The sequence below is a fragment of the Lytechinus variegatus genome, chromosome 5, assembly GCF_018143015.1.
Source record: "Lytechinus variegatus isolate NC3 chromosome 5, Lvar_3.0, whole genome shotgun sequence".
Lineage (NCBI taxonomy): Eukaryota > Metazoa > Echinodermata > Echinoidea > Temnopleuroida > Toxopneustidae > Lytechinus > Lytechinus variegatus.
Genome location: NC_054744.1, coordinates 26,935,470 through 26,960,944, shown reverse-complemented (window position 1 = coordinate 26,960,944; position 25,475 = coordinate 26,935,470). Strand labels below are relative to the sequence as shown.

At 36.3% G+C, this 25,475-nt stretch overlaps 1 protein-coding gene across 3 annotated transcripts; it reads left to right on the top strand.

Moving 5' to 3' along the window:
* The first annotated feature begins 1,383 nt into the window (after positions 1-1,383).
* LOC121415849 (heterogeneous nuclear ribonucleoproteins A2/B1-like) lies at positions 1,384-25,475 on the top strand. Of its 3 annotated transcripts, XM_041609214.1 has the most exons (13): positions 1,385-1,555; positions 4,670-4,710; positions 5,940-6,115; positions 9,991-10,137; positions 11,786-11,834; positions 13,406-13,488; positions 16,168-16,345; positions 17,253-17,450; positions 18,119-18,169; positions 19,975-20,076; positions 21,426-21,512; positions 23,485-23,514; positions 24,357-24,414. In XM_041609214.1, the coding sequence occupies exons 1-12, from the start codon at positions 1,497-1,499 to the stop codon at positions 23,508-23,510; spliced, it is 1,197 nt and encodes a 398-aa protein (XP_041465148.1). In that variant the 5' UTR covers positions 1,385-1,496; the 3' UTR covers positions 23,511-23,514; positions 24,357-24,414. The 3 variants fall into 3 exon arrangements, with proteins under 3 accessions (XP_041465146.1, XP_041465148.1, XP_041465147.1); XM_041609212.1 differs by lacking the exon at positions 23,485-23,514 and having other exon boundaries at positions 1,384-1,555; positions 24,357-25,475; XM_041609213.1 differs by lacking the exons at positions 18,119-18,169; positions 23,485-23,514 and having other exon boundaries at positions 24,357-25,475.

The window sequence follows — 25,475 nt, the reverse complement described above, 5'->3', positions numbered from 1 at the left end:
AGGCCCTATATGCTTTATTATTTTTGGTTTCTTGTCTTTTTTCTTCATTTAGAAATTCAGATTGAATTTCCCTTAGCATTTTATCTCATCCCATTCTATCCTCATTTCTCCCTTCCTTTTTCTCTTTTCTCTCCCGTGGCGCCTTTAGCTTTCTCGTTCCTTTTGCCCGGATTTTGCCACAATTTTAATTCATTTCTCCAGCCTTTCTTCGGGGTGATATATTCTTTCTCACACTTCTTCTCTCCTACATTTTCCTTCTTTTTTCTTCAGTTTTCCCTTCCCGTTTTCTTTTTATTTTCCCGGCGTTTCTTTCGCTTACATAATGAAAATAAATTACCCCGCGCCGTCTGGCCTCCGAAAAAAATCTTAGCTCATTAAACATGTTAACCCCCCTTGGGATGCTCCGGCCGGGCTGAGAATATATTCATATCTGAATAAATAGAGTAAAATTTACAGAGCAAAATGCTATCGGATAAGAAATAAAAAAGCTATTGATTTTTTAAGTTTTGCAAAAATTGTGAAAACAGTATTATGCACGTCGTCATGAATATTCATTACGTGAGCTATCGATGCACATCCCAAATTCCTTTTCTTTTTACATGAAATCATATTTGTTTAATCATGTGTTGCATACATGTGTAAATTATGTGTTCCCCTTATGATGGAATAATTAACTAGGCCTATATATGCTGAAAGAGATTTGGTGATGATGGTGGTGGTGGTTATGGCCAGATCATCAGGTCACCTAAATGAAAGGCCTAGAAATGTTTCACCCGAATAATGCAAATCTTATCCGATTTTGATCAATCTTTTAACATTTTGCTTTGTGAATTTTAATTTATTTATTGAAATATAAATATCTTCAGCCTGGAGCATCACTTTTAAAACAAACAAAAAATACCAGAAACTTTGAAAATCCTCATAGAGAACGATAGGCCTATATAGAGAGAGAGAGGGGGAATAGATGGAGATGTATACTGGGCAGGTGGTATGCAGGCACAGACCTTGCATGAAACCTTGCATCAACAGTGTGTCCATTCAAAGACTAGCACATTATGCTCAGGGATTTCAATTCACTACACAGGTACACAAGGCATATGAGTAGGCTGCACGTTCATACCTCTATCCCCTATTAATTCGAGTGAAGGGTTTGCACAGCAGACTAGGTGGTGGTGGTGGTAGGTCATTGTGGTAGGTACCCACCACCTGCCCCGGGACCTGCCCCCACCACCGCACCGTACCCTGGTACGGGTACGGTGGGACTAGAGCCTAGAGGAGGGGGAGGGGCCGTGAAGTGAAGGCGTGATGATCAGCGATGCATGCATATCCATGCGCCGCGCCGATCGCACATTTCTTTACGTACGTACACATTACAGCTGGCGCAGAAACCCGTCACCTTTCCACGTCGTCGATGTGTTCGTGAACTCGTAGGAATTTTGTTTTCTTTTCCAAAAGGTGTTTGAACAAGCCGATTCAGTGTCGCGTCAAGGAGACTGATGAACATTGTCCTTAATCCTCCAACTAACATTGGGAAGAGAATGGGCGAAGAAGTGGGGTAAGAAACGCGAAAACTCGGCAAATGCCGGTATGCGTGAGGCTGAAAAGTGAAAATTTGAAATGGCTGAACTTTTTAAAAAGGGCAAGAAACACAACGAGTGGGACTGCATTGTGTAGCTGTTCAGATGTTTGTGAATTGTGTGCAGTCATGGGGGGGGGGGCACTCATTCTATGAACAAGGTTATGATATAACCTTGTTCTCTCTTACGCCTCCCTAGCCAGGCGGCTTCTTGAGAGGAAAAATCGGCCAAATCGTGGTTTTGGGAACCACTCGTAGATTTGTGTACGCGCACTTGTGTACAAAGTGAATGGAGGTGGAAATACTCAAAAGTCAAATAGGGAACCGTGCGTGTGACTGAATAAAGCGCTGCTGTATGAAGTGAACGGTGGTTCCCTATATCACGATAATGCTGAAAAATCATTTACTAACATAGGCTTACTTACTCTCAATGAAGCCAGGTCTTCCTTCTCATTCACCTACACCGTACACGGAGGACGCCAAAACCACCCATGGGTTCATATCGTCTCGCGAGCGAAGGATTATCAGTCATACGCACGCGACACACCACTACACTTCGAAAATACAGTGGGCTTTTGGAAGTTTTGCCCACATAAAATATTATGTATAAATAAATATTCCACATCCTGCTATGACACTTACCGAATCATTTAGATCCTTCCGTGACTTGTCCTTGAAGTTTCTTTCTAAAAATATGTATATTTTCTTGATCTTTAGTGAAGATTTTACGGAGATAGAAATCAGTCAGCGTTGATATCAATTTTCTCCTGAAGAGGGCGCGCGATTTATATTCATATCAAAGACACGACAAGGGAAAGAATAGGCACCTACACTATTTTACACGCATATCGACGCAAGGCATTACGCAAAGTCCGTGAAGTGTCCAATCTTTTCATTGTATAGACTTTGGTAAACGTATTATTGACGTTCGTCAAAGCTTGTACTGCTGGTTTCTTTCCAGGCACGTATATTATTTTCATTTTTTTTTATCAGTCATCTTTTTAAATTAATGCAAATGAGTGTTATCATCACCAAATTTTAATCATTAATTATGTTTTTTGAAGGCATTTCATTAATTGGTGCCCATAATTAGTAAATTAATCATGAGGATTGCGCATTCAAAGAATTTAGATACAGTTATAAAATTACCGAGGAGCTGAATCAAGGTTGTGAAATTATTAGCGCCACCAACGGGCTTCCTTGTATTTCCGTGGAAGAGACAAGCGAAGTCACTTTCGAGGCCGAGGTAAGCAAAATGTGCTTTTTTTATCGGATTATTATTTTATTATTATTTTTATATTCAACAAACTCTTGCTACTTACCGGCAAGAGCCCCGGTGCGTAGCGAGAAGGAGCTTCGGCAAATATTACTTCAGCAATGAAGCGATGTTTGCCGACTACTTCGAAATCCAGGGTCAAACACGGTCTATTGTACGAGGTTAGTACATACTAACCTCGTACAATGTGTGAGTTGCCAAAACCTGAAACTGTCACCCCTGTCTGAGATTTCTACTTTCCTTCTAAAAGATCTAGCCCTAAATAATGTAAAGGCGATAAAACTTCATTTCCGACATTTCTACGCTCTCGTTATTTTTTAACAAGAATTCATCAAAAAAATGAGAAAAATATTGTTTGTGAAATTGAAAAAGAGACTTGCCCGATGTTTACACTGCAATCTTGTTTCCTGTGATTGTTCTTCGCCAACGTTACAAACGCGTGCTTACTTGCACTTACTTGATTATAATGGATGAAGGTCTATCGCCATTTAGGGTTGCAATTGCAAATTTAGTTATTTTAGTTACGCCGTTTAGGGTGCATTTCTGAGGTTGTCGGACATGGGTGGGTAGCAGTCCATGTGGAGAGTGACCCCCCCCCCGGTCTATCATGACACAGTCACAGAAACCTGACATCGAGGCACAAACTGGACCCACAAAAAAGGAAAAGTTCTGTCTCGTTTGTTTTTCTGTCAAAATTGAAACCAAAATGGCTGATCGATACCGAGAATGAACGCAACATAAAGGTCTAACTTTTCCTTTTTTTTGAGGGTCCAGTTTGTGGTGTCACGTGTGAACAACATTATTACTTTTTGTTTATTTCACTTATAGGACAAGTCCCCCCCCAAAAAAAAAAATAATTTATTTGAATATGAAGAGAAAAATCCAACAAGCACAACACTGAAAATTTCATCAAAATTGGATGTAAAATAAGAAAGTTATGACATTTTAAAGTTTCGCTTAATTCCACAAAACAGTTACAGATGCACATCCTAGTCTGTATGCAAATGAGGAGACTGATAATGTCATCCACTCACTATTTCTTTTGTATTTCAATATATGAAATAAAAAATATTCTAATCTTCTCAATGTCAAGTAGAATGATGATTAATTCCTCCCTGAACATGTGGAATGAGCATTTTTTAATACTATATGCTTATTGCATATTGGCCATGCACCTTTAGGCTCTACTGTATATTGACGGTAGATTCTAGATCATGTCGTCTTATTCATCTATAAATCTATATGAGGGCATGTAATACAGATGGTCAATCGCAGGGTCAAATATATGTAGGTATTTTTTTCCAAAGCTCTTTTTCCAGATTAGCCAAACATGATGAGGATATGTTTTTCCCCCCAAGCTTTTTACCCGGGGTCATATTCTGGCGGCAACTTGTTAGGGGCCAAAATGTGTAAATAAAGCCTGCGAAAAACTGGTTAGGGGGTGTTTGGAAATAATTTGGCCACGCATGTGTACAGCAATATATTTGACTGGCCCCCCTGGGACATATTGTCATGACATCATGGGCACTACAGTGTATTTACTTTTCACTTTTCAAAGTCAAAATTTTTTCTCCAGTTTTGATGTTTTGAGTGGGGTTGATGAACTTGATCAAATATTTGAATTTTGTTGAATGAACGATACATGACTAATTAGTAAGCACTCAGCAGCTAAACCAACTTGAGTTTTGCTATGTCAGTGTATGTGTTTTATATGAGCAGACATGACTACCAATCATAATTATACAAAAACTCTGAATTCATTTATCTGAATTCCATCATATGATTTAACCAAATTATCTTTTTATACCTTCTTTTAGAAAAATATTTGTTGGTGGCGTGAACCGGGAAACTACTATAGGTAAGTGAATCCAAGAACAGTTAGCGTATCTGGTACTTTGTGTTGGGATGGACCCGATAGGGGAAGGGGGGGGGTTATTTTGCAATTTATTTCATGCATCTAAACAAAATCACACTTAGATTCCAAGTTTCAACACAACAGTGATGGTTGTGATCATATTTTTGTCTCGCCTGAATGAAGTTCGGCAGAGACCTAGTACATGTACATGTAATCACTTTTCGTGTTGGTCTGTTCGGAAATATAAAAGTTTTTTTAAACTTGCTCTCATTTTATTTTTTTTTTCATCAAATATGTTTCATACTTGGTACATATGATCCTTAAGTAATACCACATGTGACCTCATGAGAATGATGGGGTCAAGGTCATCTGGGGGTCAAAAGGCCATGATGTGAAGTCATCTGAAGATGTTAGTCCTTTTTTTTCAATTTTTTGTTCAACTTGCTCTCATCTCTTTATCTTCATCAGTTATGTTCACACTTGGTGCAAATTTGATCCTTGGATAATACCACACGTGTGCTGTTGAGGATGATGTCAAAGGTCATCTCAGGGTCAAAGAATCATATTACATGTACATCTTTCATTGACCATGAAATCAGGCGAGACTAGTGGTTACGAACCACCTAGTAGTAATTACCAATAAGATTATAGCATTTAATTTATTGTACGAGACCCTGGTAAATGTTGCCACCTAATGACTAAAAGTGAATTCCAGGTGACGTCAGAAATTTAATATAACGATCATGACCCTTGCAGCTACATTGTATGATCGTGTGATGGCAAACTGACACTGATTTGAAGCTAGATGTAAAAAAAAAATCCAGGGAGGATTTCATTAAACTGTTTGTCATTGGATTGGACTATTTGTTTCATGGGGTGCTCAAATCCTTGCATCTCAATGGCTGTGAGCAAAATAGTGAAACTCACCAACCCATGTTTCATTAATTGCTCCATGGTCTACAACAAATTTTCTATTCAGGCATTTAAAATATATGTTAATTGGGACATTCCCTTCCTGTTCATAATCTTTATATATTTTTTTACCATGAAGTTCATAAGATAAAGATAAGTGGTGACAGCATATAAATATTGCTTTGTTTCCATTATTGTTTAGAAATTATTCAACAGAAACAAATACATTTCAAATTGTAAGCTACCGGTTCACAGAAATTGAAACATAAAAAATATTGTATATTTATCAGAAGAAAATATCTCATTTCAAAAATCTTTAGATGCATTCCGGGCATATTTTGAGTCATTTGGAAAGATCAACGATATCGTTTTGATGATGGATAAGGACAACAACAATGGCATGAATAAGGGCTATGGCTTTGTGAAATATGATGATCCACGCTGTGCAGATGATGTCATTTTAAAGAAAGGCCAGCATAAACTTGATGGCAAAGAGGTCAGTTCCGTGTCCAACTAGTTTACTTTTACTCTAGTCTAATCCATAAATGTTTTGGACCTTTGGGCCCATATTAATCCTTATGGCCCGTATTCTGAAGGCAGGTTTAACTTAATAGACCTCAGTCTAACCCTGTACTAAAATTATGGGGAGCCATGATTAAAAATTTCTTGTTATTTTGAATATTTCTTATGTTGACTATTTAGTTTCCTTTTGCTTTCATAGTGAAGAAAAATACTTCAGGTATCATTCAGAGACAATCATGGACAAAACTAGTGTCAAATGAGTTAATAAATTGGATGTGTACTGTTAGGGTTTTTTGCCCCAATTGGCTCTCTGTAGTTTAACCGCAACTTTATACTAATGCTGTAACCGATTTTTATTCCAATTCCCGATCCGATTTTCCCCTTTTTTCTACATTTTTCCGAACTCCGATTTTCGACCAGTGGGGAAAAAATCGGATCGGAAAAACCAAAACATAACAAGACAAAAAAAAAAAACCACGTGGCGACATGTTTGCCGTCAAAATGCGCTGGTGATTTGTTTAGATCTCAGACAAAAGCGGTGGAAGGAAAAGAAGATAAAGGGGAAGAAAATTATGATTTGTTTTTATCTGTGATATTAGCGGAAAGGCAGGTAGAGAAGAAGATTATGATTTGTTTTGATCTCCGACATAATCGGGGAAGAACAAAACGATAATGATGATAATTGGTGATAATTTGTTTTGATCTCCGACAAAAATGGAGGAAGAAAAACAACGAAAAGACGATATGTTTTGATCTTAAGCGGAGGCAAATAAGATTTAGTTGAACACGCTGACATGCGAGGTAATATTTACGACTATCTGACTATACGTCCTCTAAGAGTTTACGATTACCTCCGCTATCACTACGATGTTGTAGAGAAGGTAAATATCATGGTGAACAACTCTGGATAATAATGCGTCTTTTTCGGGAGGTCATGCGACCTTTATGAGATTACGATTACCTCACTATGTTGTAGAGAAGGTGAATATCATGGTTAACCAATCTGGATAATAATGCGTCTTTTTCGGGAGGTCATGCGACCTTTAAGAGTTTACGATTACCTCCGCCATCACTACGATGTTGTAGAGAAGGTGAATATCACGGTAAACAACTCTTGATAATAATGCGTCTTTTTCGGGAGGTCATGCGACCTTTAAGAGTTTACGATTACCTCCGCCATCACTACGATGTTGTAGAGAAGGTGAATATCACGGTAAACAACTCTTGATAATAATGCGTCTTTTTCGGGAGGTCATGCGACCTTTAAGAGTTTACGATTACCTCCACCATCACTACGATGTTGTAGAGAAGGTGAATATCACGGTAAACAACTCTTGATAATAATGCGTCTTTTTCGGGAGGTCATGCGACCTTTATGAGATTACGATTACCTCCGCCATCACTACGATGTTGTAGAGAAGGTGAATATCACGGTAAACAACTCTTGATAATAATGCGTCTTTTTCGGGAGGTCATGCGACCTTTATGAGATTACGATTACCTCCGCCATCACTACGATGTTGTAGAGAAGGTGAATATCACGGTAAACAACTCTTGATAATAATGCGTCTTTTTCGGGAGGTCATGCGACCTTTATGAGATTACGATTACCTCCGCCATCACTACGATGTTGTAGAGAAGGTGAATATCACGGTAAACAACTCTAGATAATAATGCGTCTTTTTTGGGAGGTCATGCGACCTTTATGAGATTACGATTACCTCCGCCATCACTACGATGTTGTAGAGAAGGTGAATATCACGGTAAACAACTCTAGATAATAATGCGTCTTTTTTGGGAGGTCATGCGACCTTTATGAGATTACGATTACCTCCGCCATCACTACGATGTTGTAGAGAAGGTGAATATCATGTTAAACAACTCTGGATAATAATGCGTTTACCGTGATATTCACCTTCTCTACAAAATCGTAGTGATGGCGGAGGTAATCGTAAACTCTTAAAGGTCGCATTACCTCCCAAAAAAGACGCATTATTATCAAGAGTTGTTTACCGTGATATTCACCTTCTCTACAACATCGTAGTGATGGCGGAGGTAATCGTAATCTCATAAAGGTCGCATGACCTCCCGAAAAAGACGCATTATTATCCAGAGTTGTTTACCGTGATATTCACCTTCTCTACAACATCGTAGTGATGGCGGAGGTAATCGTAAACTCTTGAAGGTCGCATGACCTCCCGAAAAAGACGCATTATTATCCAGAGTTGTTTACCATGATATTCACCTTCTCTACAACGTCGTAGTGATGGCGGAGGTAATCGTAATCTCATAAAGGTCGCATGACCTCCCAAAAAAGACGCATTATTATCCAGAGTTGTTTACCATGATATTCACCTTCTCTACAACATCGTAGTGATGGCGGAGGTAATCGTAAACTCAGAGTTGTTTACCATGATATTCACCTTCTCTACAACATCGTAGTGATGGCGGAGGTAATCGTAAACTCTTAAAGGTCGCATGACCTCCCGAAAAAAACGCATTATTATCCAGAGTTGTTTACCATGATATTCACCTTCTCTACAACATATCACTTCGATGTTGAAGAGAAGGTGAATATCACGGTAACAACTCTTTGATAATAATGCGTCTTTTTCGGGAGGTCATGCGACCTTTTTGAGATTACGATTACCTCCGCCATCACTACGATGTTGTAGAGAAGGTGAATATCATGGTAAACAACTGTGGATAATAATGCGTCTTTTTCGGGAGGTCATGCGACCTTTAAGAGTTTACGATTACCTCCGCCATCACCACGATGTTGTAGTGAAGAGGCCTATCGTTGATCGGCGGTAGTGTCGCGCGCTGGAACGTCATTATCTTATTTTCCTTCCTCCGATTATGTCGGAGATCAAAACAACTCATCATCTTCTTCCTCCGCTTTTGTCGGAGATCAAAACAAATTCTGCCATCAGTGTAGCGTGCCGCATTTGTCCACGCGCCGGCCACATACAAATTTTAATGTATTTTTTTGTTTTTGAATATCTTCCGATCCGATATCCGAACCGATTCCGATTTTAGGAGCAAAACTTCCGAACCGAACTCCGATCCCGTAATTGCTCTAACTTACAACATTACTTTAAACCAGGGTTTGATTTAAACCCAACTTCAGAATACCGGCCTAAAAGTTTAGGAATCACCAAAAATTGTATAATATGGACTTTTGTGCAATTAGGATAATTAGATTTCTTCAGGTTTTGTGAATATGGGCCAAGGTATTTTTCATTAGGCCTATGCATTTTCTAGTGAACTAATGAAACTTCTTGAAATGCCCTTGTTGCTGTGTCAGGGAAAGAGTTTAGAGAGCTTTTAGGTAACTGAAGTAATAGCTGCTTTAAAATATTACAATTCAAAATGTTTCTAAAATTAGCAAGAGTGTGATACTGTAAGAAATATGTTTGCAATTTTCAACCTGGTGCCTTTTGCAGAAAGCAACACTAGAAATCAAAGCAACTGACTTGACTTTTGAGTTGCATTTAAAGGGCCCCAGAAAAAGCCAATCATGCAATAGTTATGCCCTCTAAGTAAAATTTCTCCAAAATCAAACAGAATATTGTGGTCATAAGAGGGTCGACTGGAGCTGATTCACCTGTAGATAGATTTCCTAAAAATTTTGGTGACACAACATTTGCTCAGACTGCGACAATTGTTGCGGGTTTGATCTTATCTAAGATGTAGGTCAGGGATACAATTAGGTTTTATGTTAGGTTTAGGGTAGGTTTTAGTGCTAAACCCGGGGTTGAAGTTGGTCATTTGATTAGTGTGTGGAATTTTCAAAATTTTCATGTAGTGGTAAACATTACCCTTACTGGTTTCCTCTCTGTTTTGCAGCTGGACACAAAACCTTGCAATGCCCGAGGATCTAGACCAAGAGGTGGCATACCTGACGATAACAGAACCAAGAAGATCTTTGTTGGGGGTATCTCACAGCAGGCAGGCAAGCAGGATCTTTATGATGTCTTCAAACCCTTTGGAATGGTGAGAAACAGGATTGTGATTTTTTTTTTGGGGGGGGTGTTGGGTAATAATAGACCAGTTTGTATTTATCTCATGGGCAGTTTTGGTCAAACAACCTTTTCTGTCATTACTAGTATTATATGATAGGCAAGTTTCAAAGCAAGATATTACAGTGTATGTAAGCATGCCTTACATAGCTGGATGCAGAAATTCCATAGAGCAGGTGACTAGAATAACGTACTGTAGCGGCCGCCACTCTCGCTTATTTCTTCCATTCCGACCTTTACGTCAGGAAGGTGATCAGTCTGTGATGGATAAAATGAGCTTTTGTCTATTTCCATTTTTGTCTCACCTGCAAATATAGCAGAGTGAGACTATAGGCGCCGCTTTTCCGATGGCGGCGCGGCGGCGTCAACACCAAATTTTAACAGAAAGTTAAGTTTTTGAAATGACAGCATAACTTAGAGAGTACTTGGACCTAATTCATGAAACTTGGACATGAGGGTAATAAAGTGTTACTGAATACCCTGCCTGATTTTCAGGTCACATGACCAAGGTCAAAGGTCATTTGAGGTCAATGAACTTAAGACTATGATGGGACAATCAACATCAAAATCTTAACCCAAGGTTAAGTTTTTGAAAAGTAATCAAAACTTAGAAAATATATGGACCTAGTTCATGAAACTTGGACATAAGGTTAATCAAGTATTACTGAACATCCTGCTTGAGTTTCATGTCACATGACCAAGGTCAAAGGTCATTTAGGGTCAATGAACTTTGGCCAAATTGGGGGTATCTGTTGAATTACCATCATAACTTTGAAAGTTTATGGATCTGATTCATGGAACTTGGACATAAGAGAAATCAAGTATCACTGAACATCCTGTGCAAGTTTCAGGTCACATGAATAAGGTCAAAGGTCATTTATGGTCTATGAAATTTGGCCAAATTGAGGGTATTTGTTGAATTACCATTAGGCCTATAACTTTAAAAGTTTATTGGTCTAGTTCATAAAACTTGGACATAAAAGTAATCAAGTATCATCGAACATCCTGTATGCATTTCAGGTCACATGGTCACTTATGGTTAATGAAATTTGGTCATGTTGGGGTACTTGTTGAATTACCATAGCTTTTAAAGTTTATGTATCTAGTTCATAAAACATGGACATACAAGTAATAAAATATCACTGAACATCCTGCGCGAGTTTCAAGTCACATGACCCAAGTCAAATATTTAAGGTCAATGAACTTCGGCAATGTTGGGGGTAATCATTGAATTGCCTTCATAACTTTGAAATGTGAAGATAGGGGTAATCAAATATCACGGATCATCTTGCACAAGTCTTAGGTCAAATAATTAAGGTCAAATGTCATTTAGGGTCAGTGAACATATATAGTATTATTTTATTATATGAATTGTGAGGTTTTTTTAATAATCATTTCATAATTTTCAAAGTCAGCACTGCTGCTATATTGAATCACGTAATGCAGGCGAGACTGCCAGGGGGGCTCAACTTGTTAAAGATAAGTTTTGCAATCCTCCGTCCCTATTTATGGACTTGCAGTGTTGGATTGTTGTGTGTCAATGATGTGTATATATTATTTACATACTCTTGAATAGCTATGACTGTTTTTATTTCCTTTTCAATACTTTTTTTTACTTTCAGGTAGAAGATGTGCACATTATGACAGACAATGCCACAGGAAAGCACAGAGGTATGTTGGGAGACTTTTTTCTAAAGTTATTAATGACTATGATCCCAGAAGTAAAACTTTCTGGTAAGAATGCAATGTACATGTACTGTGTCATAACCATTTGCATGTTTTTACCCTCTCTGAAGTAGGAATTAAAATGGCTAATGAATCAATGATACCACCAGGGCGGGTGTTTCATAAAGCTGATTGTAACGTTACGAGTGACTTTATGCGTGACTGGAACATGTTCTTACATATGAAGTAAACTACATAGGGATAGATCATGCAGCACAAGAAGGTTCACCAGTCATGCACAAAGTCATTTGTAACGTACAAATAGTTTTTTGAAACAGCCCCAGAGATGGTTTAGAGGTTGTTCCTTCATATTACATTTCTTTCAATCATAATTTAGTAATAATTTACTGTTTTTATTTCATTACTGCTCTCCTACTACTATATTATGGAATATTATCTACTATATTAAAATGGTAATTTGGTGTAGAAAGAGGAATATCAAAGTTTGGATATTCTTTTTTTTCTGTTTACTAGGCACTGAATGTGTATTGTGAAAATTATCGTACCATCAAACCATTCCGTCAGGGCTTAGTTTTATGAAAATCCATTTGAATGAGCATGGAATAGAAAACTGTCCAAATGTAAAGTTCAAAGATATGAATAAGATTAATCTAAGATATCTGGAATATAATGTATTCTCACAGGTGTTTGCTGGATTGTAGTTTGAATATGAGATCTTCTTAAAACTATACAGTCAACCTTGAATCAACCAATGGCTTTTATGAAAATTAGTCTTAGAGTTAAGTTATTGCAACAGAGAAAAAGGACTTGGGATTTACATTCTTAAAAACTGGGGAGTTTTCATCAAGATTTAAGTATAATTTCAAGTTGCTCTGTATTGCTCCGGAGAATATTTCTACAGTGCAGTCATCAATTAAGAAATTCAAGGTTATGGGTACCACACTGGTATTTAAGCATGAATTTTATAAAGTCACAATTTAATGAGAAACAGCTCTATGAGTACTTAGATTAGATATTTTAACAAGTGTTGATTTTTACAAGATTGACTGTATTGAGCTATCATTATTCTTATTTTGTCATTAAAGTAGATTTTTATTCTAATTATCTTAACTGTAATGTATTCTTTCCTAAGTTTTCTGTTTTCATGTAGGTATTGGGAGAGTAAGCAGTAAGACTTTATACTTTTTTCTACAGTGCATCGCAAAAATCATTTTCCAAAGAAGACAACACCATTAAGATTTGTAGTGGCAGATAATTTGAAATTAAGATGGCATTAAGGTGACCATGATGTGATTGTACTGCCAAAAAATTTCAATCTCGGCTGGTATGTGTGCAGTAAATTTCATTTAGAATGGAATACATTTAGGGATATGAATATGCCTTTTATTAATTAAAGAAGAAAGTTCAGAATGATATCAAAGAAAAAACCCTTGATTGCATGCACTGTAGAAATGATAGAGCCTTCGTACTTGTACCAGTAAGCGTAATGTTTACATTATTATGGAATGGCATGTATCTACCTATCTACGTACCTACCTACCTACCATGTATTCTAGGCTTCGGCTTTGTGACGTTGGATAGTGAAGAAGCCGTAGAGAAATTGGTCCAAATACGCCATCTGGAGCTGAAGGGAAAATCGGTAGAGTTTTAAGCTATTATCTTAACTATTTCTTTTGCAATGTGTATGAGATGAGAGAGAATAACGTAAAGTAGAGGCATACAGAAATTGGGTTTTAAGTTTTGAGTGGTGAAGACTGGTTTGTGGGGCAGTGTAGAGGTTATCTTTTTTTCCCTTGAGGGATAATACAACCAGGCATAGTGATTGATCAATCGTTAAGCTTTCATTTTTCTAAAGACTAAGAAATTCTTATGCCAAATCACAGAAGAGATTAGAAAATGTGTTCTTTTCTTAGATGCCATTATTTTTTAATCTTTTATTTTCAATTATTCAAACTGTTGAGAGAGAGAGTGATATGCATGTGCGAGTTCGAATTTATTCTGGCACCGGGCAGCTAATGTTATTGATAAGTTAAAGTACTTGGAGCAAAGTAAGCTGTAATTTTAAGCAGTACTTATTGAATAAGCAAATAACTTATCACTGTAAGTGTAAGTTGCATCACAGTACTCATTTTAAGTTGAAGTGTGTATTTATCACAGAAATAACAATCTGAATTTGCTTAATGCATGTGAAAAAGAGTGTAACTTTAACTTCAGTATGTGTACTAGGGCTATTGTCACTTTTTTATGGACAAGTATGTACTCCAACTTCAAAGAATTTGAAGTGTATATGTGTGCTTTATACAATTATGTTAGTTATGAAAATGTGTAACTAAAATCTTATAGTCTCCAGACATAAATTAAGTACCATATTGGACAAAGTAATTGTACTCTCGGCATGCTCCAAGTAGTTTAATTTATTTTTAAAAGAATTTGCATTCCATTTCATATTAAAATGAAGACAAGGTGGATGTTGTAAACTCGAATATGAAATGTACATTGCTCAAAAAGTTCATAGATGCATATCATCACGAGTTTCAGAATAACAAGCTTAGATAGTAAAAGCTCATGATCACAAAACCGTTCAACTTAAAAAAAAAGGCTTATTTAATTAGGGTATTGTACATGTAGTTGAACATCCACCTTGTCCTAAAAACACAGCTTTCCTTTCAACTTATTTTCAAATCATTGTCCATGCCTTGTATGCCTCTAGCAACTTTTAACTAACCCTTTTAAAGTGTTAAGATTATCAAGAATTCTTATGTGTTAGCTATGTCATTTATTGCATTTATTGTATGTTTATTGAGTGATTGCTATATTCTGGTATTAAGTGCCAACATTTACGGTTCCGTGATATTTGCTCTGATGGAAATCTGTACATTTGAAATTTAACTTAGAATGTAACATGTAGCCCTTAATCTTAACCAGAAACCCTCTATCGCTATGCTTCATGAGATATAAAAGAAAACAGTCCTGAGCAAATGTCACTGGAGCAAATGATGGGTCACCACATTCACTATTAAAGGGGGTGGGCCTCATAAGCTATTCCATCCAATGATACATTCCTTCTTTCATTTCCTTACAATTTAAAGATTATATTGCTTAGATATATTATGGAGAGAACAAAACTTGCAAAATCCAGATCATCTGGGCCATGTTAAACGAAGATTTGTGATCAATTGCATTTTCCAATCAAGAATAGTAATCGATTGATAGTGAGTATGTGCTGCACCATGTGTGCATGCAATACTGACTGTGATTGGTCTTTTGCAATTGATTGCAAACCCTTGTGATACTGGGCTGTGCTATTCTACTCACACTTTTCATAAAAATGCAAATTTCATCATTTTGATGACATATTGATATAATATTCACTTATCGTTGTCATAAAGTTCATCTATTTTGAAATTTAACTTTTTAATTTCTTGTCCTTTTAAATCAATCAAGCTGATTGATTCAATTGTATCCTGTTTTTCTTTCTTTTATATAGAAGAATATGTTTTGTTTTACTTATTTTCAACTAATTTAAAATTTTGCAATTTTGCACCTTATAATTATTATCTCAGATGCAGAATAATACTTTCATGTTTGATTTGTTAGAATTTCATAATTGAGAATGTTTCTTTTTCTGTTGATAAGCAAAATAGAAATTAATTTTACTTTAATTTTTCTTTATTTAAAAATTCCTTTATTGATAAAAAGTATTTAATATGTATTTGTGCATAATTGACACCATAACATGCCACATTTATAAGCATATTATTTAAATTGGAAATGAATTATTAAAGAAGCAAAATCCCAGGAGTAAATTTACAAATACTTTTGGATGATCTTACTAGCCTTAAAATTTTTTGTTATTTGATGGAAAAATAGAATCAAATCATTTTTCTTCAATTGACATAAAGATGCTGATTTTTCTTGTTTGAACATATTTAAAGGCTTTGAGATGGGGCTCAATATCGTAATAGTCTCCTTTGGCTGTATGTAGATCTTATGCTGAAAAGGATAAACGCAGCTAGGTCATTTTACTAGTATTCAACTTGGGCACAATATAGTTTCCTTGGGCTCTCTAGGTCATACACGTGTATGGTAAAAATGGGTTAATGGGGCTTGCTTGGTTGGGGGGAATTTCATGAAGCAAACAGTGATTTTCAATGGCAATTTCGCTCTTAGCCAATCAGATGCAAGGATTTCAGTAGCTTATAAGAAATTAACCTGTTTCATGAAACGCTTCCATGGTAGACCATTTATTAACCAGTCTGCTCCTTCAGTGATATCTCCCTGTTAATTCAGTGTTTTCATGCATTTGCCCAACCTTTAGATGGAGATTAAAAAGGCCCAGCCGAAGATGAACAGAGGGTTCGGAGGGCCAGGTGGACCAGGAGGACCTATGGGTGGAGGAGGCTTCCCACAAGGAGGCGGTAGCTGGAACCAAGGGGGACAGCCAGGCTTTGGTGGATTCGGAGGGGGCAGCCAGTGGAACATGGGTCAACCCATGGGTAGGCTGGATTAAAAAAAAAGAAAATCGTACTTTTAATAAAGATTTGGTATCATTTCTATAGTATCCCAGGCCTTAATAGTTGAGACACTGTGAACAGTATTTAGGGGGGGGGATTTCATGAAAAGTTGTGTCAGTAATTTTCATTGAATATTGAGCTTACAGCCAATCAGAGGCAAGGATTTGCGGTAGCTTATAACATATGCAATGAAAGTCATCAACAACACTTGTCTTGAAACTAAGTTTGGGGTTTAACTTTGGGTAGTGAAATGCAACAGATATCTCTTATTGTGGTGGTTCTTACCATTAGCACATTTATCCATCAAAATCTTTTTGGGAATTATTACATTTTCCTCACCCTTACAACATGGCATGTCGGCCTTTCATTTACAATAAACCATAATTTTTATATGAAAACCATACCATAAAGTGAACCCATTCAAGTGAAAAAAACAAAATACCACACACGTCTGCAGAATACTAAGTGTAATAAAAGTTCAATATTCACAAAGGTTTAGGATTCAAGAATTCATTAAAACTCACAAATTTCTTATTTCATTGTAGATTTATTTCTAGACGTTATTTACTCGCTTTGCACAGGAATAAAATGATAAAATTACTGAAAGAAAGAGAGGGTAACTGGCATTCCATAGACCCAGGGTTTGATTAATCAATATTATGGGAATACCAGTATCACCCATGTTTGTAAAACAAGAAATGGGTCTCAGTTGATATCAGTGATTGATTTCAATGACTATGAGGTTAAAACTGGGTAGCATTTTGTGAAAAAAATCACTGACTGTTACTTTGTTTTAAGCTTATGAAATCCATAAATCTAATTTGCAGAAGACAAATTTGTCTGACAATATTCTTTGTGACAAACATATTTCATTGTTACTTTGCTGTAGGCCAATTTGGGCAGCAGCAGCAACAAGGAGGATTTCAGCAGAGAGGTGGCCCAGGCCAGGGGTACAGCGGCCAGCAACAAGGGTACAACAACGGCTACCGGCAACAAGGTCAGGGGGGACCACAATACGGTCAACAAGGAGGAGGTTATGCGGGGCAGCAGCAGCAACAACAGCCACAGCAGCAACATAACTATGGTGGTAAGATGAGTGGGGGTGGCTTGCTACTGGATTAGATTCAAATTGATTCAGAATGCTGCATGTGTGTGTGGCAGCTTGATAGAGGAGTGGTAGTCTAGAGGTTATGTCTCCGGACTGTAGATCACATGGTTTGGAATTCGATACCCGCTGCGGTACAAACCTCCTTTGATGCATTGATCTACACTTGCTGTGCTCAACTCGGGTGTTGCAAATGGGTGTCTGGTAAAAAGTGCCCTTTTGGTAGCTATGTTACAGCTTGGATAATAATATTCAGCACTTAAAGAGCTATATTACTGTTGCAAATTACTATTTGTCACCAATTTAGCAGAAATGTACATGTAGCTATATATCAACAGCCCCAAATTCTTTTGAATAAGCTTGCATGCTCTGCTTGACTAGACAACTTTAATTTCTTCCAATTAATTGCTAATTCCTTCATTTGAATCAAAACAAAAACATTCAGCTTGATACAAAACGTGCCAAGCTATATTGCTTCTTGTGCATCAATTTTCATTGAAATTATGAATTTCTCTTATTGAACTTTGCAAAAAAAAATTTCACTTATTTTATGTCAATCCATATGGAAGCTTTGTAATATTTGTTGCCTATAACTAGGTTTGCGTAGAATGTTTGATTTTGTTCAGATTGTAAAATGTCCTATCCAACAGGGAAGCCCAGTGCAGGAGGTGATAATTATGGAACCAAAAATCTTCGCCATGGTAACATTATTGTTAGAAGTTGTTTTAATTCAGACAGTCTTAATTCATCCTAACCATGTTGGGCTTTTTGGTTTTTTCTTAGGGCCAGGAAAGAGGGGTGGTTGAATCAACAACCCATCTCCCCCTTAAGATCTCAGCTGCTATATCTTTTTTTATTTTCTGAAATAATATATTTTAGTTTATCTGAATTTATTATACTAATTTATACATATATCATACTTTTTGCTCTAATTCACTCAATAAAGCTCCTAAAATACTTACAGTATTTTGTTGGAAATATTTAGCATTCCTAATAATTGTGCGTAAAAAAAGAAGATTTAGGTTTGAAAATCAATTTCTTATGATTTTTTTTTTTAATGAATTTCTTGTGCATTTCTTTTTCGTCCTTTTGTTTTTCATGTTTTTTCACCAAAATTCTTGCAGAACCTTTTTCAGGCATTATTATGCTAAAATCTATTTATTTCAGCTGATGAATATTAAGGTAATAATGTCTTGATAAATAAGATAAGAAAATTCCATTTACATTGACTTTGTACCCTTAAATAATTCATTGTGAATGTGGATCGGTAATAACAATTTTGTTTTTAAATACATCAATAGTCTGTATTATTTATTGCAAATTATCGTCATGGTAACCACTAGTGATAAGGCGCACAGTATTGTTGTTCGGTTGTTCATATGCACACATATTTGTGCCGCGTTGCGCAAGAAATGAGTGACGTACAATGGCAGTTGAGATGGAGTGTGAATTTAGTAGTCCTCACAGTAGCACTCGTTATCTTAATTATCCTGGTCCTTGACACCTTTCATCCAGTTTGCATCCACATCTATATGAAAAGGGTATTAGTGTGGAAGAAGGGAAGAATGACTGGCTGATAGGACTTATACTTTGTTTTTTTTTCTTGTTTAAAATTGACTATAAGTTCGTGTTGCTGTTCTCTAATTTGGTATTCATTTTAAGTGTTGAACCAAAGTCTATTTAGGCTTTTTCTGTTTTTACCATGTAATGTTCTTGTTGATGTTTTCTTTACAATATTCTAGAGTTCTTTGTAAAAAAGAGGTTCAATGATGTAGCCAATAGAAAGTGTGTATGCAGGTCACAAGTTAATGCTTTAATTATATGTATGCAACACTAGCCTTGCAGTTTTAGGTGCAGCACTGCATTTTGGGTGCATCATTTATCTCATATCACTTGAAAACTGAGATGCCGTCTAAAATACATGCTCTTTCAAAGAAAAGGCCATGAGTCCATACTCTTTGTCTGTGTTATCTTAGAAACAAACTTTCCCATAACAAGCTCATTCTGGCAAACCATATAAAACAAATGATGCACATTTTTAGATTTGTGATGATGCAGGCATTTCAGGTATTAATAACATTATGCTAAAATCACTTGGCTCGAATGCCTTTTGCGTGTTACATATTGTAAATATTGTCACAATCGCCACAATACACTCAAACTGTGCATTATTTGTATGACACACAGTGTACATAGCATTATTTCTATGAGGAAATCCAGTTCATAACTCACAGTACGTCAAAAGCATTGACTATCTGGAATAAGTTCAAATAGGAAAAGTGTTTATTTATTTATTTAATCAGGGTGGCCTCATCAGGTAACAAACTGCAGTGCTTGAGGGCCCTGAGAAACAAACTTTCCATAACAAGTTATATATCTGCCAAACCATTATATAAAACAAATGATGCACATTTTTTGTAATTGGAATAACTCTTTCTCTAAATGTAACAGAAGTGGAGCTTCCCTATTATGACTTTATAATATGTATGAATCATTATTCATGTAGGTGGACAGGGCTATAGTAATTATGGAGGAGGTGGATATGGACAATCTCAACAGGACCCGTATGGACAACAACAACAGCAGCAACAGCAATATGGAAACCAAGGTCTGTATTTCTCCTTGGTCAGGGCCCATAACCTAAGTTTATTGTGGGGATGGATTACATTCATTAGGGTGCTACATGTTAAAGCACTTGCCAGATTGCCCGGGGCAAGTAAAAGTTAGAGTCGGGCAAGTGATTTGAAGTAAAGACCAAAACTACTTGCCCATATTGGGCAAGCAAAATTTTCACAGTAGAATGACCAAAATTGGGGTCAATATGATATGATATTGACCCTATTTTTGTTCATGGCAGGCAAGATAAAATCACTTTGGAAAAAGAAATGCAATAACAAGGTAGATCAGTTCATGTCAAAAGAGAGAAAAAGGGTCAATGGTTTACCCGCAAAACTTTCCTTTGAAGAGGTAAAACTTTTTTTTCAAGGATTTTCGGGCAAGTGAAATAATATTTAGAGCAAGTATATTCCAACTATTTAAAGATTTACTTGCCCGACTGGGCAAGTGCTTCTAAAAAGTTATGTGGCACACTGCATTATTGTTTATAATTATATGTGTTTTGTTTATTGTTCTCAATCTCGTATACAATTTTCTGTAATTAGATGTAAACCTGACATTTCCATCTGTTTATGTTTAGGATTTGTATTTTCCATTTGTATTGTTTTATGCTTGTATTTTGTTTTGTTCTATGTTATACAGGGCCCCAAGTACAACAATATTTGACTACTGATGGGATTACCCTGTTTAGATAATATGTGATAAATACGGTAGATAAATAAATAAACTAAGTAAATAATAGACAAATAAATGAATAAGTAAATGATTAAATGAATAAATAAATAAGTAAATGATTAAATGAGTAAATAAATAAGTAAATCAGTCAGTCAATCATAAATAAATAAAAATCAGACCCAAGATTATGTGCTAAGATTTAGGTTTAATACAGGGACTTGAAAATAGATTTAGTTTCTTTGCAACTGTTATATGTCAGTCTCCTTCCCTTCCCAGCCTCTCACACCTGACCACATGGCCAATATACCATAGTATTTCAAACTCAGCTGGGCTCTACATGTACGTGTGAAGTCATAATAGTAATTTCGGGCTGGGCTATCGAAATTTAGGAAAATGTTTGCTCTTTGCTAACCTGTCAAAATATCAAATTTATTTGGACTTTTGAGGGTTTGACTGATCATGCACATTTTGCCTGCCTCATAATTGAGAGGAACTTTCACTTGAATTCCATATTTCCTTCTGTGAATCTTTAAAAAAAAACTCTCGTCTACATCCATATGTGGGGTTTATAGTTCTGACATGTACTGGTTATAGGTCTGGGTTTAACTCTCCTAAAGAGTAAAATCATTGTTTCTTTTTTTATTTGTTTGTTTGATGATACACTAGGTTCAATGGGTAACTATCCCCAAGAAGCATCAGGGTATGGTCCTCAGCGAGTGAACTACAACCAACAACAACAAGGCTACAATCAAGGTCAGTCCAACCCACAAAAACAACAATATATTTTAATGCGTTGCCGATCACCAGTGCCCTGTAACATTAACCTTCGCCAATGATTGCAGGGCCCGTTTTACAAAGAGTTACGATTGATCCAATCAATCGTAACTCGTAATGTCCTTTGTAAACTAAGGAGAACACACTGAACTGTCAAGAAATCAATGAATTCATGGATATACATTTATATCTAGAAAAAAATTGAGCAAACATGCATTGGATATGTTGACTTTGCTGGCTTTCCGTAGTTGCGATTGATCGGATCAATCGCAACTCTTTGTAAGACGGGCCCCAGGACTGACTTGTACGATTGATCAGCATTCATGATCAATTTTACAAATCAACTGGACAAGCAATTGGCTAGGTTTGTGCAACAAGGCCCAATATAAGTAACTTTGATTTGGTATATGTTGCATGTACTTCCAGTACATCAAGTTTTATTTGCCAAGAAACATTTTCCCACTTGCCACTCTCGACCCAGGTGAAAATGGATACTGGCCGGGAAAAAGATTCCTTGAATGCTTTAAGCACTGTAATAGATAGCCTAGATTAGCAGAGTAATTTTTCGAGTACGGTGAGTGCCATGTTTGGTGGACCATTAAATGAATGTCCATTATTTTTATTGCTGTTGACAGTCATTTTCAATTTTTTAATTTGATTACTTTTCTCTTATTATATCTATTATGATTTTTATTTTGAGTAGTAGCTTTATGAGTAATATTGTTATCATTATTACTGTTTTTACCAATTTTATTATCAATCATTATTATTGTAATATTTTTATCATAGTGAATGGAATGACTTGTAGAAGTGATTATTACTTTAAATTGTAGTATTTTTTTTATTGAACATACTAGCAATGACACCTATTTAAGCAGAAAATTATATTCTAATCAAGGTAGCACAGAGCTCACAGTGGACTTCTATACAATCTGTGGACTACTACTAATAATTCAATATTGTGTGCATTTCCACCTTATTAGGTGCTTGAAGTGCTCCCATATTTACCCTGCTACATGTATGCTAGGCTACCAGTTCCGGTGCTAACAGCTTTTTAAAAAAATTCTTCCTGCTGGTACCTATTTACTTCACCTGGGTTGAGTGTAGCATATTGTGAATCAATTTCTTGCTGAAAGAAATTATGCCATGGCTGGGATTCAAACCCACAACTCTCAGTTTGAATTTGATTTTCGCTTTCTTCATCTCCATTTAATAACCCTTAAAATATTTTGTTGACTATTGGTGCTTTTAAAGCAGGTGTATTCATATTCATATATTTGTACATAAATTTTTATTTTCGCTTAACTTTCCCATTTGTAAGCATGGCCGTACGCAGAAATTTTTTGCTGGGTGAGGGGGAGCACGCATAAACTTTTTCGAAGAAACTCAAAAGTGAGGCAGCAAAGCGACCGAGCTTGTCATTGGGTCGCATTTGCCCTTTTAAAGTAGAATTGAAGGATTTCTTGCATACTTTGGGTGAATTTTGTGAAAATTTTCTGTAAATATGTAAGTTTTCAAAAAAAAAAATGGGGGGGGGGGCAACTGCCCCCCTGCTGCGCACGGCCATGTTTGTAAGACATGCCATATATGTACATATTTATTTGCCAAAATGTTTTCTAACATAGACTTTTAACAAGATGTTACAACTTAAAAACATTGCTCTTTTGAATGTACAGTATGTATGTTTCCTTTCAGTATGCTTTTGTTTTGTTTTGTGTATGAATATTGCTAGAAACTGATGGACCTGCAAATTTAAAGGCCATGTACAGTAATATGCCCTCTTCATTGGAATTGATTTTAAAATTCCGCAAATAGCCCTCCCAAATTTTCATTTTACTAACAAATTTTAACTCTTCAAGGTATGAAAGTTTCAATATTGAAATTGAAAACCCAAACTTTGTGTATGGCTGTGATTCATTTTCATGTAATTTGTTTATTTACCCCACTTCAGAATCCCTAAACTACCCGGCCTTTTAACATTGTGAGTATCCTCCTATTTTATTACTAAATTTTGAGAGAACTAACAAATTGATCGTTTTGTACTTCAAGATACTGTACATGGACTTTAAAAGCTCAATCTCTTAACTTTTAATGTGACAGTCACCCTAATATATACATGCCGGCTTATTTTTATTTCATTTTTTTTTGCAATATTAAATAGGCTTCCTTTGTTGATGATCCTGAATAATTCTTCTGACGTGTTTTCTCTCAGATCTGCATTTAGATTTGATATATTGAATAAAATATGAATGTGCGATTTCCCAACAATTTTTCTTCATGTTTACTGGAATATACCCAATTTGCTTGATAGGATGTTTATTTGTATAGTTACCCCTGATAGATAAAAGAGCTGGGTAAATTGGACCCATCTCACAATGGTTGAAGGGTCCCAGAATCTCCCCCTCTAGTCAAAAATCTTGAATGAATATGCTATTTTGAACGTGCTACTGCAATGTTATAGTGGTAAATTGCCACTCTATGTAGTATGTACACACTCTCTTCATTCTATTTAGTCTCATCCTATATGGCCTTTTCCCATTGTGCCACTAACTATAAGTACCACAAAACCATTTTACCATGTTGTCTACTTCTCATTTGTGCAAAACACATTTTTGCCTATATAACCGACTATGTCTTATTACACCACTGAGTCAATAGGAAAGATTAATTGTTCATGATGCAAATGGCACTTTTATAAATTCCCTTTTTCCCTTTTCATTTTGCTCTATTCAGTGCACTATTCTCCAGTACTTCAACCTGCTATGATTGTTTAAGCTCAAAATGAAAGTGTGACTTGTAGTAGCTCCTTAATTTCCCCTGCAGGACAATTCGGTAACGACATGCCAGGACAGAACTTTGGTCCACCTCAGCAACAGCAGCAGCAGCAACCACCACCACCACAGCCACCACAGCAACAGCAACCACCACAAGGGTACGGGCAACCGGTTGAAGGGGGCCCCGACATGTACGGCAACAACAACTACGGAAGAGGCAACTTGGGAGGAGGGAACCAGTTCCATCCGTACAGACGATTCCAAGGCAATCAGGTTCAGTAACGCTGGCAATGGAAACGTTCCTTTGCTTTGTCATAGGAGCGAGTGTTTCGCCCCCAAGGGAATGTTCTCATTGCTATAAAATAGTAGGTTACCTTAATGTGGGTGTCATTTCTTGTCTCAAGCCATTTCACATGTTTATTGACGTAAGGGGCTGTGCTCTCTGTATTTATTTTCATGCAATTGTTGATGCTGGCTGCTATGTATGGTATGACTATTTGTTCTTATGTAGGCAGCTGCTGTTTGTACTAAAGGTTTAACCAATCTCTTCAAACTTTCACTGAAGGAAATGTATAATTGAAATACAAGAATTAAAGAAACAGTCTTACAGAAATACCAGAAACATTTATTAACATGTTATGATTATTCCTCTTGTTGAAAAGTGGATGAATTCACGATCAATGTATATATATCGGCACTTTGTTTTATATCTACATTTCGCCAAGATGCTGGTTCTATTTTATGAACTATATAATATAGACTATTATGTAAATATATTAATTGTTAAAAAAAAGGAAAATGATATTGTTCCTTCACTGATTGCCTTTTTGTACAGGTTTTAGCAAAGAAAGCGGTCTTTTTGTGAACATTCATGCCAATAGAAAAAAATTGTCCACTGTTTGTTATGAAAATAACATTACATGGGATGCTATTTGTCAAAATAAATTAATGAATAGTCACTCTCAGATCTTTGTGAAACACCCCCACATCCTTTTGCAATGCTATTATATAAATGAATATTATTATTTAATACTTCGAGCATTGCTGTAATAGAGCACTTAAATGCTGTCGATGGATGTTTGCAATTTTTTACCTGCTTGCTAAGAAAGCATTAATGCTTATAAACAATTAACCATAGGACCGAAAGCTTAAAGTCCTTTCTGAGGGA